This window comes from Peromyscus leucopus, chromosome 5, assembly GCF_004664715.2.
Source record: "Peromyscus leucopus breed LL Stock chromosome 5, UCI_PerLeu_2.1, whole genome shotgun sequence".
Lineage (NCBI taxonomy): Eukaryota > Metazoa > Chordata > Mammalia > Rodentia > Cricetidae > Peromyscus > Peromyscus leucopus.
The window spans coordinates 67,036,738-67,057,513 of record NC_051067.1 but is presented as its reverse complement, the minus strand read 5'-3'; the positions used below and the strand labels follow the sequence as shown (position 1 = coordinate 67,057,513).

The window sequence follows — 20,776 nt, the reverse complement described above, 5'->3', positions numbered from 1 at the left end:
TAGGTTGGCATTCAACATGAAGAGATACAAGAAGAAATTAAATGAGTACCACAGATGGCCGAATGGGACTAATAAATGAATGACCCCAGGATAACTTCAAGGCACCTAATAAGTGCCCAATACATATTTTATGCTTCAATTAATTACTCATAAATTAAAGCATTTTAAAGGCCTAATTTTATCTTAATTGACATAAAACTAGTCACAGCATGTGAATCTTCATCTTCAAAGACTCATTTATTGAAAAAATACTGAGACACTTGATATGATATTTATTTAATACCGTTTACTATGTTATTTATAATGTGTCTCATTTTGAGTATTATTAATGATGACTTAAGTAGACAGTATTTATTCTATTGAAATAACTTGCTACATTATTTAGTGTGATTTACTGTGTGTCTTGGGACCAGAAAATGCTTCTGATGAGATTAATTTTCAGTTTCATTATAAAAATAGATGAGATACGACATGATATATTAGAAAGAGAGCCAGAATGTAAATCAAAAGAGCTTTATTCTTAGCTCATCCACTTACAATGCAATATTGAGGAAGCTGTTTACCTCCACAGATATTTTAGCTTTATATTTTTGTAAAAATGTAAGCCACAGAGCTGCTTCTCGAGACTTTAGGGTAGTGTTTGTACTTTGTAAACTGAAAACCCACTATAAAATCATAGTTTCACGCAGCTACTTTATCAGCAAAGTGAGATAAAGTATGATTGGCATCTTTAAATATTAAGTTAAATTGGAGCCCGCTCCAATTTAACAGAAGATGTGCATCACAAAAACAAAATGTTTCGAATACTGTCTTAGGGTTTTATTGCTGTGAAGAGACACCATGACCATGGCAACTCTTATAAAGGAAAACTTTTAATTGGGGCTGGCTTACAGTTCAGAGGTTTAGTCCATTATCATCACAGCTGAAGTATGGTGGCATGCAGGCAGACATGGTGCTGGAGAGGGAGCTAAGAGTTCGACGTCTAGATCCTCAGGCAGCAGTAAGAGAGAGAGTGCCATTGGGCTTTTGAAACCTCAAACCCCAACCCTAGTGACACACTTCCTCTAACTATATATGTTTCTGTCATACATTTATTTTAGTAGAAAACAGCAAATTTAATGTTTACAGATGAAACTTGTTGTAGAGGCAGGAATGATTTTTAAATGGTTCCAAGACTGCTTCTTTATTAAAAACTATTAAAAATGCAATCACCTCAAGAGAATTCATACCAGATCTTAATGAACATAAAATCACCTTTAATATCCCAGGGTAATGATTGCCACTTGGATCTTTTAGGGTAGTTTTGTTTGAGTCATTGGACTACTCTGAATCAGTTTTGCTTGATGAGTCAGGTGTAGCCACCCACACCTGGCTTCCTTGGCAGGACTCTGTAAGGCTGGAACTAAAATGGAGAGGGAATGTTTGTGAATTAGGCTGACATCACATAACGAGGAGGAAGTGGAGGGACTGCAGTGGACTTGGAAACAGGGAGCAGAAGAGAGCCATTTATTCTCACATTTGCCAACTTCTGTGGTGGAAATGGTCCCACACTGGCCAGCTTCAGGCCACCAGTGATTTAACAACCTGTTCACAACATTCTTGAAAATTAAACAGCCAGGCTATCACAAGCTCATATGAGCTAGCTCCAGCTAGCAAAAGAACATGGAGGAAGGGGAAAGAGGCTGCCTGTACTCACCCTACTCCCAACAACGTGGGTCAAGACTTACTAGCAAGTCCAAATGCCAACCAAACAGCTATAGGAGCCATGAGCTGAGTGAGATGTCCCCTACAGGCTTCTGTGTTTAAACACTTGGTCCCTGACTGGTGGCACTGTTGGTGGATGTTTTGGAACTTTTGGAACAGGGATCCTGGTCAGCAAAAGTGGGTGCATTTAGGTTTGGGGACTATAGTTTGGCTTCCCTACTTTGTCCTCTCTGCTTCTGGGTTCACTGAGAGCTGAGGAGGTGGCTCTATCACACACTTCTGCCACTCGGAATGTTTTTATGTCCTTTGTGGCACATAGACTAATTCTCCCTGAAACCATGAGCCCAAGCAGTTTCTCCCTTCAGTGGTTTTGGTCAAGTATCTGTCATAGTGAAAAGGAGTGTTCTTGGGGGTTAGATCCCCACTGCATAGCAGCAAAAGCCATTCCTCCATTTCCTGTGTGAAGAATTGAGCAAATTCTATAATGGTTGCTTGGAGTTCCAAAAGGAAGCTAAATTCAGTCATCATATGAATGACTTATGAATTGGATAAGTCAGTGGAAGTCAGCTAGGGAAGTTATTAAGTAGAATGCATAAAGCTTGAGATCAGGAAATGTTGCTTTGAGCTTCTTCAGAGTAGCTGATGACCTTGTTACATTTCACATTTGTGTTTAAATACATGTTTCCTCAGGTAATGAGGATGTCAGTATGTCTTAGAGATTGCGGTAGGCTGGGATGATCAATTTGCCAAGTTCTTTGGGGAAAACATAGGGCAGGCAACCAAGATGTTATAAATTAGGTGTGAGAAGGGCCGTTGAGGAACATTGGTCAAGGCACTCCAAGGGTTCATGAGAACCAGCATTAGCTGTCCAAGGAACTCTAAAAATCGTATCATTTAAAATATACAAGCTCATGATAAAATTCCAAATTTTAGATATTTGAACCAGAACAAGGGCTGATAGAATACTGCTTATTGCCATGTATCATCATCATAGGAAAATACAGTTCTTAAAAGTTTTACTTTATTTTTGTGCATATGAAATGTGTAGACAGGTATGGACAAACACGTCATGGCATATATGTGGAGGACAACTTTGTGGAATCAGTTCTCTCCTTCCACCTCTGGGGATCTAACTTAGGCAGGCCACCAGGCTAGCAAAACAAGCGCCTTTACCCTCTGAGCCATTTCTCCAGATATCCCAGAAATATCATTTTAGAGCAATTATAAACGCTTTAAAAGGTCTTTAAGAAATAAATAAGTTATGTATACCCCAAACTGAGTGTACAATTTGAAGGATCTTTGCATTCACATCCACCATGACTATTACAAAGGTTTTGAACCTGTCAATAATCTGCAGAAGTTTTCTGGGCCGTTTTTGCAATACATCCATCTCTCCCATGGCTTCCCGACTTCCAAATGCCAACCCCATCCCCAGGTGACTTCTGGACACTTTGTTGTTCTGGTCAACTTTTCATGTTTCTGATGCAGTCTGTGCCATGTATTTTTTGTTTGTTTGTTTGTTTGTTTCTGGCTTCTCCCCTTTGTGGCAATTATTTTGCTGCCATAACAATAGTTCATTCTTTTGTACTGCTGAACAAAAGCAACATATTCCATGAAGATGTATATAAAACAATTTTGTGTAACCCCTTTGGATTACATTGGATTGCTTTCAGTTTTTGCCTGGTACAAATAAGGTTGATTTCATCAATTGTGTTTGGATCTTTGTGTGGCCATGTTTCTGTCTCTCTTGAATACTAAACACCCTGGGAGGATGGTAGCAGGGTTTTCACGATATGTATATGTTTAACTTTTGAAGGGACTGCAAAATGGATTACTAAAGTAATCGTCTATTTTACATTCCCACAATGAGCACAAGAGTTCTGGTTGCTCTGCGCTTGCCAAACTTTGTGTGATTCATATTTTCAATTTTAGCCATTTTAGTTGATGTGCTGTGGCATAGCATTGTGGCTTTCACTTGAATTTCCTAGCAGCTGACACTGTTAAGTATCTTCCCATGCTTGGTTTTGTTGCCGCCTATTATCTTTAGACAAGTGTCAATTCAAATCTTTTACATATTTTTATAGGCTTATTTGCGTCATTATGAATTTTGAGAGTTCACTACATCCTGGTTCATACACCTTTTAAATTTTTCTTTATGATGTTTTCCACATATAATCTTTTTATTTGATGTTTAATTTATAGATTTCTTCTTTTAGTGTGTGTACTATGTACATGCTATGTATAAAGCTGGGCCAGGTGACTGAGTGGGTGAAGCGCTTGCTTAGTGAGCCCAAGGACCTTAGTCCACATTCCAGCACACACATTAAATAGGCAGGTATGGCGATCTGAGCCTGTAACTGCAGTGCTCAGGGAACAGATAGGCCATCTCAGGGCCTTGCTGGCCAGCCAGTCTAGCCGAAAGAACAAGCTCCAGGTCCAGTGAGAGACTTTGTCTCAAAAAGTGAGGTGGAGAGTCACTGAGGAAGACACCTGAAGTAGATTTATAATACACTCACAGGCAAGCATACTTGCTCATACATGTGCATACATGTATACCACATACATACATGTACACACACATGCATCTCACATACACAAATGTACCTATCACACCAAATACACACACACACACACACACACACACACACACACACACACACACACGAGCCTCCCATGCACACATACATCTCTTATATACACACGCAACACACATCACTCACACACACACACACACACACACACACACGAGCCTCCCATGCACACATACATCTCTTATATACACACGCAACACACATCACTCACACACACACACACACACACACACTTGTGGACACACGCTCGTGCACACATACACACACAGAGGCACAGTCGAGATTTTTTTTTTCTCACACAGCTCTTAGTAAACCATTTAGAGTCAATATTTGTATATTGGGCATGATGAGAGTTGCTGGTTTGTATTTGGCATGACTGTGAGTTGTTCCAGCAATCATTGTTGAAAAGATTATTGTCTCCTTTGCCGCTGTCTTGTTGAATACCCCTATTTCTAGATTTCCCATTCTCTCAATAGTTCAGATATCGCCTGGTCACTGGGGTGATGCAGTGAACCCCAAATTCCGGAAGTGCAACTTAGCTTTGTTAGTTTTCTGATTCTGCAGACTATGCTTGGTCTTTCAGTTTCCATAGGAACTCTAGACCTCCCTTTTTTTTTTTTAAATTTTAGAAACAGGGTCTTACTATGCATCCCTGATGACCTGCAAACATGCTGGGTAATCTGAAGTGGCCTCAGGCTTGGGGGTCTTCTGCCTCTTTTCTCTAGAGTGTTATCATTAGTTCCTTAATTTATCTTAAAAATAACAAGACACTGATGTAATTTTTATTTAATTTCACCAAATCTCTTTACAGTTTAAAAATTGACAGTCTTGAGTCTTCTGACCAACAGACATGAGCTATGGCTCCATTTACTTAGTTCTTTAATTTCTCTTTACAATATCTTGTACTTTTACTGCATAAGCCTAGTACATTTTTGATCAGATTTATCCCTCCATGTTTTTAAATGTTAATCTACACAGGGACTTTGCTAGTCCTAGTTCCAATTATTTCAGGCTGTTGCACAGTGAAAGTAAATATTAATTTTACTTCCAGTCATCGCTTCCAATGTAATTGATAAGTGTGTTGAGTTTGTGTCTTTCAGATTGGCTAAGCTATTCCTTTGAGTAGCTTTTCTATAGATTTGATAGATGATGGTATCATCTCTGAGCTCTGAGTAGAGACAATTTTACTTCCTTCTTTTAATCTGGTGGCGTTGCTTCTTTCTCTTACATTATTATACTGGGTGGGCCCCCAGTGCAAATGGAAGATAGTTGGAGAGAGTAGGAACCCTTCCATGTTCCTCCTCTTGGGAACTTTGATCATGGAATATGGTTTCAGCCATAGGCTGTTTTTATGAGCACCTGTCATTGAACTGCAAAAATTCCTTCTGTTTTTAAATTTGTTGAAAATTTTTGTGATGGTTGAATGTTAGGCTGGGCTAAAAGCTGTTTTTATTTTCATGTGTTAAATTATGACTAATTCTTCTTCATTGTTACTTAATGTAGTAAGTTGCATTGGTTGGTATTTCTCATAACCAGCCTTGTATTCCTGACACTTATCCATGGAATTTTCTCTTCTTATGTACCATGGATTTAATTCACCAAGCTTTTGTTGAACATTTTTATTATGTGGGCTTATAAAGGATATTTGTACTTCTAAAAACAGTATTTTTATCCTGACTTTGGGGCCAGGGCAATACTGTTCTTATAGAGTGAGTTGGGAGATACCCAGCGCTTCAAGTTTCTTGGGGTTTGCATAGATGTATAGTTTGTATTAACAGTCTGTATTAACAGTCCTAAAATGTTTGATAAAACCACTGAAGCTGTTTGTGTGCCTGTTTTCTGTTCAGAAAGTATTTTCATTGCAGTTTTAAAATAGCAATGATACTATTCATCCACTAGGTTTGGGTAGTTTTACCTTTTAGTAAGTACAACCATTACATTAAGTCAGCCAAACTGTTCTGGACACATTAGCAGGCCATTAGGACGGCTGCTCTTTGGGCTGTTGTCCCCAACACCGTTTGTCTGTATCTTCTCTCACTTTTCCTTGGTCAGGCATGGTAACAACAGGTTTATAAGTTTTATTTCTGATATTACCCTGTTTTCACGATAATAGTCCTCCCTCATTAATATTGATTTTATAAGGTAGTATTTCTTTTTTGAATTATACTGTGACTTTAGCCACTCATACTTTGTTTTAATTATCTCCACTGTGGTTATCATTCTGCTGTTTTCTACAAAGTTTGCTTGTTTGTATGATGTTGGTCTTGCAAAAAAAAATCATATACTTTACTGCTTTTTAAAAAATTCAATCTGAGTCAGGTCTAGTGGTGCATGCCTTTAATCCCAACACTTGGGAGGCAGAGGCAGGTGGATCTCTGTGAATTTGAGACCAGCCTGATCTACAAAGTGAGTTCTAGGACAGCCAGGGCTGTTACACAGAGAAACCCTGTCTCAAAAAAAAAAAAAAAAAAAAAAAAAAAAGTCAGTCTATCATTCTCTGCCTTCTGATGGGCGTGTCTAGATCATTTACATTTACTATTATTCTTCATATGGCTGTATTTACTCTACTCTCTTGCTATTTGTTTTAGATTTACCTGCCTTATCCGCTTCCTCTTGCTTTGAGTATTTTATGGCTGAATTTGTGTGGCTTTCTTTATTTTAGATAGAGCAAACATCTCATTTCCCACTGTAGTCTCCTTTCAGAAGCTTTTTACATCTTCTGTTCCTGCTTCTTCCTCTCCACCCTTGCCCCCTAGGTTCCATAATCATGATTATATTTGTTTTACAAATGCTATAACCATTTCCACCTATTATTGCTATCTTTAAACTGTCAATTTTTTCTTTGCTTTTTTTTTTTAACTTAAAGAAATTGTGTGTGTGTGTGTGTGTGTGTGTGTGTGTGTGTGTGTGTGTGTGTGTGTGCACATGCCAGAGGACAGAGATCTGTCTTGAGTATCATACTTAGGAATGCTGTCCACTTCCTTTGAGAGAGTCTCTTATGACTTTGGCCTCACCAAACGGGCTGGACTGGCAGCCAGCAAGCCACAGGGGTCCTGCTGTCTGCACCTTCCTGCCGAGATTACAAACATGTGTGCCATCCTGACTGTCAATTTTACCTGGGTTCTGGGAATCACACCCAGGTCCTCTTGCTTGCCAGGCAAGCTCTTTACCGACTGAGCCGTCTCCCAACCCTCAGCTGCCTTTTAAAGACATGTAGGAAAGAAAGGACAAGGTTCCTGCGCGTGTTTACATGTTCTATTCCTAGAGTTCTTCATTCCATTTTGTCAACCCGGACACCCATTGGCCTTCATGGCTGTTCTGCCGGGAGACTTCCTCCAACATTGCTGCTGACAACGTGCTTATTTTAACTTCATTTTTTGAAAGACTTTTCTGAGTAGGGAATTCTAGAATGAGCTTTCCCTCAGCCCCATTCTGCGGTTTATGTCACTGTTCACTGCCTTCCAGCTCCCATTCTTTCTAACAAGAAGCACGCTGCAGGCTGTGGTTTCTTTGTACATATTATGTTGGATTTCATTACATTTAAGGTTTTTCTCTTTGCTGCCGCTAAGAATTAATTCTTACGTTGTCGTTTTCTTCGGGTTTCTTGTGCTTTGTGTTTCTTGGAATTCTCAGGGGTGTAGATTTATAGTTTTCGTTAGCTTTAGTGATAAATCCCATCAGACTTCAAAGATGCTTTTCCTCTCTGTTATGAGGGCTATAATTATACATATATCAAACCATTTGAGGTTGTTTGTTGCTAACTTTTCTCGTCTTTTGAAAGTTCATACTTACTTGTCAGTATGTTAAAGCAATATGGGGTCTTGATATGGAGCCTGGCTCAGCTTGAACTCAGGATCCTTCTCCCTCAGTGCCCCCTACATACTGGAATTATAGGCTTGTACTACCAGGCTCAGCTTGTTTACATTTCCTTTAGTTTTCCCCATTCGTTTTTAATTTTCAATAGTTTTTATTGTTCAATCTTCAAGTTCACTAATTTCAGCCATATATCATAAAACATTTCATTTCTCTTTTGTCTTATAAATAGCATGCCAATAAAATTTAGAGTCTGATGCATTTAGTTTGATGAAGAGACAATAGTTTTCTATCTCCTTTATCTTCCAATTACACTTTATATTGGCTTCAAATGCAGTTGCAATTCTCATTGATTTAATTAGATATATGTTTGGTCTTCCCTCTCCCTTAAACTCGTTCTCTGATGGAGCTCAGTGAACAAAGGTTCATGGGCTTTTGTACATACAGTGCTCTGCTTGTCCTGATAACATTCTGAAAAGATTTAAAGCCATGCCTTAGTAATTGATAAGACTTCTCTAGACAGGAGAGATGTCACAGCAGTGAATCTCTTAAGGATCCAGAATTGAGAATGCTTTCGCTACATTGCTCAATGGGTGTTTTTTCAAGTTTAGTTTTAACAGTCATTTGTAAAAGGTCTTTGGCTGTCTTCAACTCTGTAGAGGTAGGTTCTACACTTCAGCCCGGAAATATCTAGACAGTTTGGGGGTCAGAGCATGGGGCTTTTATGGTGTAGTGTACTAAGAAGAGTACTAGACCCATGTAGTGATCTGTCTGAGTCTGCTGTGTTGGGGAACTGCGCACTTTAAACTATTTTTAATCCTTATGGTGGAAGCTCTCTGTTTGCTTAGCTTTCAGTGTTCACAATGTTCTTAGAAGATTTTTCTGGGTTCATCTGTGAGTCAGTGGGAACCACGTTGATTCCTGTTGCTAGCATTGTTGGAGGGAGAAACCCAAGGGGAAGGTAAATTTCAGCTACATAGGAGTTCTGTGGTTGACTACACCCCTACCTGTCAGAAATGCTTCCTTTTAGAGATAACCTTGGAGAATCTTCATTGCGTCCTTATGGATAATGGACTCTTTCTCCCAGGTAAAGCTGTGTGTTCCCTTTCTCTTCTCCACAGACTCACCAACACAGTCTCACATTCATCGCGGCCCCCCCCCCCGCATCTTCCCCCTCCCCCCGCTCTGTTGCACAGCTTTGATCTTTAATGGCAGCAACCTGATGGCTGAGAGAGGAATGGAAGGAAAACTCAAGGTGTTTTTCTCTTTTTCCCCTCAATTCAGAGGAATATTTGCATTTCAAATGAACACCCTTAAAGATGAAACAGCATTCTGTGCTTTAGGAATTAATACTTAATGGTGGAATTTCAGATTGAGAGAGATCTAAGGGCGCTGGGATATTTGTCCCATGCCTGTCTTATCAGACTGTGTCGCTGTCTGTAGCTTTTTATGCCTATATACAGCTTTCTCACCACAGCCTAGTCTGGATTTTGAATGTATTACAGAAAATTAAAACCAGATGATTACGTGTGTGTGTGTGTGTGTAAGGGGGTTCTAACTACATATTCCAACGTGAAGCTACTAACAGAACCTGAAAAAAAACAACTATATGTTCATGATCAACATTTAGAAAGAATTTATCTGCCATTCAGTTAAAGTTAATATATGATTGGTTTTGTGTATGTGTATGTGAGAGAGAGACAGACAGAGAAAAGGAGACACACAGAGAGAACATGTTCACCGGTTGTAATCCTGAACTTGGCTTAGGAGGTTTGCAGTATATACATCTTAAACCAGCATAATAATAATAACAAATTTCAGGCTGTATGTTCCTAGATGCTTGGGAGTTAGTATGATACTTAATGATTTTTGCTTGATTTCAGGGCTAAAATGAGAAGATTATAGAAGTGTCCCCATGTGAGACTTTCTTGTCTAATCTGGTTGGTATTCAACTCCCAGGTATTCCGAGGATGACTACATTCAGATCATCACAAACATACAGAGATGCCCATGGAGACGACAAGCAGAAGAGTATGAGAATTTCAGGTAAAAAACAAATTTTCATAAATAATATGAGTGAAAAAAATGCATCATTCATTGGATTTTTAGGGAATAAAAGCAGCATGTTGTTAAACAGAAAGGTGGGAGGGGCTAACGGGAAACCAGAAAAGCTGAACTCTACAGTCTTGTGAAACTATTGTACTCTATGCCAATAGCTAATAAAAGCATTTATAAGTTTGCTACTGGAATTACCTCCAAGGAAACCAGTGTTCAAAGGAAAGCTTTTATTATGTCATTTACTGTGTGTTAGATTGATGTCAGTTCTTTGTGTCATTTCCACTTACTCAATATTTATTTTGTAAATAAAGTGTTATAGCATCAGGGAATTCTGGGAAAGTGTGGAAGGAAGAGAACTGACTGTGATCCCATCACTTTGGAACAGACTGGACTGAGGAGATGGCTCAGAGTTTAAAGGGCTTGCTGTATAAGCATGAAGACCTGTGTTCGAATCTCACATAAGAAGCTGGGCATGGTTCTGTGCACTGATATCCCCAATGCTGTGGGAAGTGGAGACAGGAGGATCACTGAACTTGCTGGCCACCAGACTAGCTCCAAGTTTGGTGAGAGACCCTGTCTCAAGGGAATAAGATGAAGAGTAATAGAGTCGGGCACTCAGCCTCCTCCTCTGGCCTCCATGTTCACATACAGGCACACACACAAGTTAACACACCACTTATACCCCCACACGCAATATATACTCAAAATTAAAAATTTTTAATTGAAAACGAATCATTTATTTGTGCTTTCTACATATCGTCTTCTAACTTTTCTCTAGTTTTTATAACACAAGCAACATTCAGGAGCTCGAATTTCTCCAGGAAGCATTGTTTTGCCAAGTGGATGACACTTCAGTGGGTTATAAAAACCTGGTCTACAGAGTGAGTTCCAGGACAGGCTCCAAAGCTACACAGAGAAACCCTGTCTTGAAAAAAGGGGGGGGGGGCGGACAGGGAAAGTGACAGCAGTCATCAAAGCAGGGCTGTGGGCTCCTCTTCTTCCTGTCATGAATTCAAAGCAAGCCTCCCCAGAGTAAGGCAAGAAAAAGAAGGTGCAGGGCCACCTGTGTGAGGACCTGAAAGCTATGGAGGCAGGAGAGGCAGGGGGCTGAGGAGGCGGGGGGGGGGGTGGAAGGCGGCGGGGGGGGGGGAGGGCTGAGGAGGCAGGGGAGTGAGGAGGCTGAGGAGGCAGGGGAGGAGGCAGGGGGCTGAGGAGGCAGAGGAGGCAGGGGAGGAGGCAGGGGGCTGAGGAGGGAGAAGAGGCAGGGGCTGAGGAGGCAGGGGAGAAGCAGGGGAGTGAGGAGGCTGAGGAGGCAGGGGAGAAGCAGGGGAGGCAGGGGGCTGAGGAGGCAGGGCACTGAGGAGACTGAGGAGGCAGGGGAGGAGGCAGGGGAGTGAGGAGGCTGAGGAGGCAGGGAGAAGCAGGGGAGTGAGGAGGCTGAGGAGGCAGGGGAGAAGCAGGGGAGGCAGGGGGCTGAGGAGGCAGGGCACTGAGGAGACTGAGGAGGCAGGGGAGGAGGCAGGGGGCTGAGGAGGCAGGGGAGGGGGGCACTGAGGAGGCAGGGGACTGAGGAGGCTGAGGAGGCTGAGGAGGCAGGGGGCTGAGGAGGCTGAGGAGGCAGAGGAGTCAGGGGAGGAGGTAGAGGAGGAGGAGGGTGCTGAGAGCAGGAGGAAGAAGGAGCACAGCCTCTGGGACTGCCCTTTCTCACAAGGTGCTTGCTGAATGTCAAAGGGCCAAGAGACAGAGAAGCGAAGCAGAGCTTCCAGAATCCCTTGGAAAGGCCAGTTCTCAAAAGGACTGGAACCTAAATTAGAATTATTTCCATCCTCAGCTGGATTTAGGAGATCTGCCCTTAGCCTAGATAACTAATAGAAGCAGAAAGTAAATCCTCCCTGGAAGAAAGGAGTGTTATTCAGAGACTGGAAGTGGCTTTGCAAGTTCTCACACACAATTGGACACAATTAAAATAATATTTTCTCTTTAAAGATACTCCATTTATCCTCTTTCTTTTAAAGATCAAGTCTCTTTGTTCCAAGCTGGCCTTAGATTGTTTATGTAATCAAGGATGACCTTGGACTCCTGATCTTCCTGCCTCCACCTCAGGAGTGCTGGGCTTACAGGTGTGTACCACGACCATACTGTGTTTATGTGGTACAGGACTTTGAACCCGGGCCTTCATGTGTACTAGCTAAGATTTCTACCAGCTGAGCTACATCACTAGTTCCCCTCCCCCTTAAATGAAATCAGCAGTCTCTTTAAACCTAAAGCTGCATGATGAGCATCCCTGCTGTATATTATGATGGATGGGAGCTATATGATAGATGGTACCATTTTGCCTTAGTACCATTCCCATACAAAGAGTGAATCAGTAACCATGGTGATTACCCAGCAGCCTATCCATCCCTTCAGGGCCAATTGAAGTAAACATCTGGGGCTATACCACTTATTGTTTGTTGCAATTCAAGAGACTAGTCACAGTGACATTTATTCATTTGCTTGAATATGTATTATATTATAATGCTTATTTTATGGACATATTTGTTAGCTAAATGATGCAAACCCTCAACAGAAGTTTGTGCAATTAAATTATAATAACCAAATCTTGGAGCCTCTTCCTATTTATAAATCTGGCCTTATAGAAACACCCCCCTGTTATTATAGATGTCAAGTAGCTAAATAGTTTTCCATCTGATTTATTTATAGCATTTTATGTCAAACCGAAGAATAAAATGTATGGTTTAAAACAGCAATAACATTCTTTTAGCAGCCATTACAAAAGTGACATTAAATTCTCAAGAATATGAGCAAGTGAATATATAATAAAATCTATCTGAAACCCAATTGTTGAGACTTTCTAAGGTTGACTCCTGGGGACTATTTAAAATTTATAGGATTTCTGTGGCCAAATGAGCTAAAAATATAAGAGCTTAAAAGTGTTTTTTTTCCTCTTAAATAAATATGCTACTTGCTAGGAGAAGGGTACAATTTATTCACCCACAAATATTTGTTTAGGAATTACTATGTATACAAAGAAGACCTCAACAAATAGCTAAATGGAAGGATACGTGAAAATAATCAACAAAAATGTACTTTCTTTCTGACCTCAAGGAATTTTTGGTTAGTTCAGAAAGACAAAAATAAATAAACAAAAAAATATGAATTTACTTATGACTTAATGTCAGAAAGATTATATTAGACAAATGCTATGATAAACCAGTACAAAGTCACTCTAAGTATAATTTCTTGAAATGTTTTCTAGAAGGAAACATAGAAAAGGAGGGAGGGACCAATGTGGGAATGAGGAGGCCAGGAATTAATTGAAAGTGTGTCTGAGTGGGAGCTATAAACATGTCCTTGGTATAAAGGAAATGCTTCTGGTAGAGTGGGAAGGGTCTGAGGATGCACAGGGTGCTGGTTACTAGAGGAAAGACTCTGGGCATTCTGTGGATACAAAGGACCTACAGAGATATTTCTAGCAGAAGAATTACACAACAGATGTTTTGTATTAGGGAAAGTACTCAGTCAGTATACCATTGTGTGAATTGGAGTGTTAAGTGGGAGTGTGGAGTCAGAGCAGTTAGGGGCTGCTTGGAGCCAAGTGACCACAGGAGAATGAGGTTGTGAAGTATCAATGGTATCTATGAAATGCAAAGTGGGACACTTGACTTTGAACTCTTCTGGGCATGGCCTATCTTATCTTGTGTCTACAGTAGTCTATTATATAAGTCGGTGTGATTGAAAGTCAGCAGGCCCTTTTAGTTTTGATTTCCGATCAAAGGAGAAGAAAAATAAAGTTAAATATGAAAGTTTAGATGTGAGTGATTGGGAAAATCATGGTACTGCTGACCAAAACAACTTTCAAAAGAAAATGCTTTTTGAGAAGAGAACCCCATCTTGGACAGGCTGTGTTTGAAGTGATCCTGGTACAAGTAGGCATAGAAGACCTTTCCTTATTCTGGAAATAAATTGAAGCTAAGAGAAAATGTACTCTCCAAGCCAGAAAAACAAGTGCAGGAACGTCCCTATTCTCAGCAAACTTTCTTTTTTACTATGATTTTTTTTCTTCTTTTATAAATGCCTAAGTTTTACTCACTTAGCAGTTAATTGTGAGCCTGAGAACTTTGAAGCATGGTGTTGGCATCAGTTCCTTCTTTTAGATTTCACCTGGAAATGAGAAGTTTTTTACAGGAAAGGTTCTTAATCAAAGTCCATGTGATTGGTTTCCCAAAGCCTTTAATTTCAGCACTCAGGAAGCAGAGGCAGGCTCTAGGCCAACTTGGTCTACACAGCAAGTTTCAGACCAGCTTATCTAAAAAAAAAATCAAAGACCCGTGATTACTGAATTATCATCAGATAATTAGACTCTTTCCCAATGGACTGAAGCATTCCAAGCACCTCTTTGCATTGGAGATTCCTCTGTTGTGGGATTTGACAGTTGATTCCCCTTCTGTGTAGACATGCTCATTACAGGACAACCTGTTTACTCCTTCCTCTCCTCTAGACAGTCAGCATTGTACCTGTGGATCATTTTTATGAGGTTCCCATTGAACCAAGTTCAAGAGAGATTTAAGGAAGAGTTGAAGATGCTCTGTGTCTTTTCTCTTGACTCCAACTTCAATATAGTTGCACAAAGTCGACCATATTGAGGTGTCTACGGTCTCTGCTTTTAAAACTATTTGCTGATCTTCTTATTAGGAGTTTTCCCACTCCCCCAAGGCAGTACATAAAACCTACCTGGATTTCAACCTGAGAAATTGCCATTCCTCATGGCTTTCCCTCTCACTTTGATAAACCAATGTCTACTCATTGTCTGAGCATGACATTGAGATGTCTGAACATGACACTGAGATATTTGAGTATGACACTGAGATGTTTCATTGAAATTAAACATGCTCCCCCTTCCCCACTTACTCAATTTCACCCTTGAAAACTCTTTTATAAGGTTCTGGAAACTTGTGGTAAGCAGTTTTCCTCCCAACAGATCTTTGAGCTCCAGCTGTTAGTTTCTAGGTAACTTGCATGTTAATTACCACATTAGCTTTCCTAAGTTAAAAGAACCCACTCATTTGTGTAATCAGTTACAGAAAGCTAGCAAGTACAACAACCACACCGATTCCTCATGTTACTGTCACCTTTTCTCTCCTAGAAATACATGTACTGTTATACTGAATTTACATCTGGGAGGCTCTCTAGTACCAATTGACTTATTAAAAACATAACCATGTTATTGAGACATAAGATGGAAACCTAATGGCTGAAAACAGTGCTATTGTGGAAGTGCTGGTGTTTAAGACTCATGCAAATGAGATACCTTTCAAATGATTTGGAAAGTAGGTATTTCGTGCCTGATTATTTTGTTAGCGACAAGAATTACATGAGAACAATTTTATTAAATCTTGTGCTAACCTCTAGGTTTGACTAAATTAAAATATACTAAAAGTCATCCCTATTCTTGTGTTGAGTGTATAAGAAAATATCCTAGGGCTGGTGACAGTGAGATGGTGTAGTGGTAGCCATTCCAGCTTGGATCTGGAAGTTCCAACCCCCATTGAGACTCTGGCAACTGTCACACCTACGAGGCGGGGCCAGGGGAGGTGCCTGGAGACCTGAGAGCTGGATGGGCCAGTGCTCTCTCTGTGCACTCTCTGTGCTGAGACGCTGAATGGTGGAGGTTGACTGAGCAGAGCTCCAGAGAACACCGCTGGATTGCGATACACCTTCCCCAGACCCTGCAACCTACCTATTACTTAATTTGTGAGTTACGCCATTAAATAAATATTCTTTTAACTACGTGGAGTGGCCAAAATAATTTCACCAATAAGATGGTTCCGCTGTAAAGGCACTTGCCACCAAGCCTGATGAACTGAGTTCAATCCCCAGGACCCTGAGGGTGGAAGGAAAGAACAGACTTCTTCAAGTTGCCCTCCAATCTCCACATGTATACCATAGCGCATACACATGTGCACAAACACACAATAAATAAATATACTTTAAAAAAAATTGCCGGGCGGTGGTGGCGCACGCCTTTAATCCCAGCACTCGGGAGGCAGAGGCCGGCGGATCTCTGTGAGTTCGAGGCCAACCTGGTCTACAGAGCGAGATCCAGGAAAGGCGCAAAGCTACACAGAGAAACTCTGTCTCGAAAAACCAAAAAAAAAAAATTTGAAGACCTTAATGTTGTTTAGTAGATTCATTGACGGGCCTAAAAAGTATATGTTAAACAAAATAAACACATATAGAATCTGTGTGTGTATATATATATATAATTTTTAAAAGTATTTATAAAAGTACCATTGAATTGAACTTGGTGTTAAACAATGTCTGCATCTGCAGATAAACAGACAGATAAGTCACTTGATGTCTTGCAAGAAGTCATTGTACTGGAAAACCAAACTGAGTTTTAGCACCACGTTTTTCACTTCTCTTTGAAACATCTCTTCAAAAGCAACAGTAGTGTTTATTCTCATCACCACCTTGTGGGTTTATTCTTTGTTGTGCAGCCAGCACTTCATATTCATGTTCCAGGCAGTTTGTTCTGAAGCACAGATTTCTTGGCGAGAAGGAAGCGTCTTCTCCATTATATGCTTCCGATTATACAAGACCATGCTCGTTTTTTCTGAGCCACTATTTTCCACCTTTCCATTCCTTTAAATGTTTGCCCTTTATGATTTGTGCATGATGACTGTGATGACAGCTAAAAGCAATGCATATTTTATTCTTGTTCGAATTTAAGCCGAAGCATGCACTTTAGGCTAGGTGTTCTGGGTCAGTTGTCAGACTGAGAAAGCCTCTTTTCGCTTCCTCTGCATCAGGACCATTTTTCACTGTTAATACCCTGTCATATCATCTTCTATCTGTCACACCGTTCAGCATGTCTGTGCATTTAGAAAAGCAACAAAACCCACACCATGTCATTACCTCTGCAGCATTTAATAATAGGAACCAGCTCTTGTGTATGATGACTAGTTCCTCTTCTTAGCTTTTGGCATATAAAGTTTTCCATAAAAATGCATCAGACTTATGTGGGATTCACTGGCCTTCTAAATTCCATTTCAAAACTTGTCTGCCAGGTTGTACTCAGGACTAACTACATTGCTTTACTTGCCTATGTCGGATAAGCCTCCCTCCAGGCTGCCCTGTCATTCAAATCTTCTTGGCTTTATAACATTGCCTACAGTGTCTTCAGCACTGCGTAGCAACAAGCTACGCATTGCTGCCGCATCCCTGCAGATAGGTCTAGCCACTGTTTGAACAGTGCCCCTTTACAGCTGGGCTTTCGTCACAATCAGCTTCTGCTCCTTTGCTTTGATAATCATTCTCTCATGTTTTAGTTTGCCTTGGTTTCATTTCTCAAACAGATGAGCTCTTTTTTCATATACTTAAAAGTACCGGTACATAAACAAGCCAAGAAGGGAAACACCCAGTTACCTGTTGCCGCTTGAGTTTGGTGTTTATACATTTTTCTCATCTTTGAGACTTGAAATAATTCTATTGAATTTTGGCTCACATTAAAAGAAAAAAATTTGTGTGTGTGCACACACCACTTGTGTGAGGGTGCCTGTGTGTGTGCTACCTGTGGAGGCCAGAAGATGCTGTAAAGTCTCCTAGGACTGGAGTTACAGTCAGTTGTAAATTGCTTGGAATAAGTGCTGGCGCCCCAGCTCAGGATCTCTGGAAGATCGAGAAGCACTTTTAACTGCTGAGTCATTTCTCCAGCCTCTTCCTCGACTTAAAAACTTAATTAAAATTGTGTATACATGCATGATGTGTGTGTAGAGGGGTGCATACCACAACACAAGTGTGGAGGTCAGAGGAAAACTTGATGGAGTTGGCTCTCTGCTTCCACCTTTATGTGGGTCCCTGGTCTTCAGAGCTACACAAGTGTTTACCCACTGAGCCATGTCATTAGCACAGTTTTGCGCTTCTCTGTGGCTGACGGGTTACGAAGAACTTTGAGTGGATTGAGGTATGACCAGGTTGAACACTCAGTGAAACTGTAAACCGTATCGTACTTTATATTTTTCGTTATGTCCATAGCACTATTGAGCGTTTGCTGTCTATCAGGTTCCTGAGTTCCATTTCCCTCTCCTACTTTATGACTCACCCATAAGTTGTTTCAAGTCCTTCCTTTTTTTTTTCTTCTCAATGCAATGCCTTGGGCAGGTTGGGGGAGGGGTACACCATCACACCATGTCATGTTTTCATCCTCCCAAATATTATTTTTTTTATTTTCAAAATCCCAGTTCCTCTGTGGAGAACTAACTCACTGGCCTGATACACTAACTCCTGTCACCCATGAGGGATTGGTGGCCTGCTCTGAAAAGGAGAGGGAGGAAATGGAGACATACTGAGTGCCTGCCCCATGTTGCCATGATGATTTGAATATTGCATAATTTTAAAGGCACACTGTATTATTTTACAAAATAATTTAGTATAATTCAATGTGGTTAGCCTATTCACATAGTTATACAACAATCAGTACTGACTAATTCCAGAATATTTTTATCATCCCCAAATATATATTCCCATTGACAGTAACTTCCTATTTTTCCTTCCCAGATGACTTTGGCGGCTAATTATTTAATTTCTGGTTATATGGGTTTGCCCCCTCAGGAAAATTTTAATATATATGGGATTATACAACATGGTCAACATGCTGCCCTTTATTTACTGGCTTCTTCTACTTAGCGTGATGTTTTTAAGATCTACCCACTGTGACATGAATCAGCACTTCCCTCTGTTAAGTTGTCAAGTAATGTCCTGTTGTGTGGACATGCTGTTCTGTTTACTGTCCGTTTTAGGTACTTTACTTCTTGCTGTGATAAAATACTTCATCAAAAGCATCTTAAGGGAGAAGCATTTGTTTCGGCTCATTGGTTACTGCTGGTTGTGGGAGGGCAGTTATATCAGCAGGAGCTTGAGGTAGTTAGTCATATTACATTCACAGTCATGAAGCAGAGATTAGTGAATGTTTTTGTTCAGCGCACTTCCTCACCTTTACACAGTCTAGAATACCAGCCCAGGGAATGGTACCACCTACAGTGGGTGGGTCTTCTCAACTCAATTAATCCAATCGAGATAATCACCCCCTCCCCAAGCATGCCTAGAGGAGGACATTACCCCAGGGGTTTGCCCAAAGACTTTTGTCTAGGGGATTCTAGATCTCATCAGGTTGATGATTGGGACTGTCAGCTGTTCATTAGGTAATGAGCATTTGGTTTGTTTTGACATTTTGTTTGTGAATGTATGTTTTCATGTCTCTTACTGTGCAGTTAGGAGTGGAATTACTGGTCACATGTTAACTCTGTGTTTATTATTTTGAAGAGCTGAAATCTCTTTTCCAAAGTGACTGTACCATTTTATAGTCCTGACAGCATGTTAAGATTGAAATTTTCTCAATGACATTTCTGAATTGTGGTTTTGATTTGGGTTTGTCTAGGCATTCATGAGGTCAAATATCTTTGGTGTGCTCAGTAGTCATTTTTGTATCTACATTAACACAATGTCTAATCCAGTCTTTTACTCATTTTGAAATTGAACTATCATCTTACTGTTGAGTTGCTACTGTAATTTATAGATTCTGGTAGCAAATTTCTAATGATATATATGATTTTAAAGTATTTTCTCCTGTTCTGTAGGCTGCTTTTTCTCTTTTGTGACCATGTCCTATGAAGCACAACACATTTAAATTTTGATATAACCCAATTTGTCCTTTTGTCACTGATACTTTGGTTTTATATCTAAGAAAATACTCCCTGACTCAAGCTTTATGACTATGGTATGGTGTGAATATGTAATGGCTTCCCCATAGACTCATGATTTGAAAACTTGGCCCAACATGAAGTTATTTGGGGAATTACGGAAATATTAGATGTTGCTGGATCCTAACAGTTCCCTCGGGGGAGGGGGTGAGAAGGCAAGGCGTCAATGACACAGACACTGGGAATCAATTGAAGGCAAACCGCAACTCATTTATTCAATAATGGGGAAGGCCTTATATACTCTTTTCCCAGTACCCAAGCTATGTCCAAATCTGGTGGCATTGCATAGTCATCCCTCATTGGCTGGGCATGCTCAGGAACTCTGACAGTGATCAGAAACTCTGACAGTGCCTGTTGCTAGGTCCTCAGGCAGACTTCAGGTTGGCTCACAAGGAAGTACATTATGTGCATGCCTTGGCAACTGGTTTGAGCCAATTTCTCAGCCCTCCGTGCCTATCCTACTACATATCCACCCTTTTATTTTATTGCATGGGCACTCAGCGGGAGTCAGAGTTCTTTGCTCTGGCCTTGTTGACCCCACCTCGCCTTGGGGAGACTCAGCAACTGGACTGCACCTGTATTAGATTGGCTTGCCAAACAGGCTCTTAGCCAAACAAGCTCTTACCCATTTTTGACTACCAGCCCTCGAAGAGTCTCCATCCCTGGGGAATCATCCTGGGTGGAGGGGTTCAGGCAGTAACCTTTTGAATTTCAGAAAGCCAGGCATGCATAACCTCCTGTGGAGGGCTATGAGTTAGATTTCTAAGAGCCATTAACACCTGTAGAGTCACCTTAGTGACCGCCCACTGTTGTCCGATGTACTGTAGGAGGCACTTAAAAAGGAGAAAG

General features: G+C 40.7%; 1 protein-coding gene across 1 annotated transcript in view; it reads left to right on the top strand.

The window, feature by feature from the left end:
- The window catches only part of St8sia6 (ST8 alpha-N-acetyl-neuraminide alpha-2,8-sialyltransferase 6), a 140,829-nt gene that overhangs the window by 81,554 nt on the left and 38,499 nt on the right, over window positions 1-20,776 (top strand). The window contains exon 4 of the mRNA XM_028870513.2: window positions 10,068-10,154. Within this exon, the coding sequence (XP_028726346.1) occupies window positions 10,068-10,154 (87 nt within the window). The remainder of the gene's footprint in view (window positions 1-10,067; window positions 10,155-20,776) is intronic.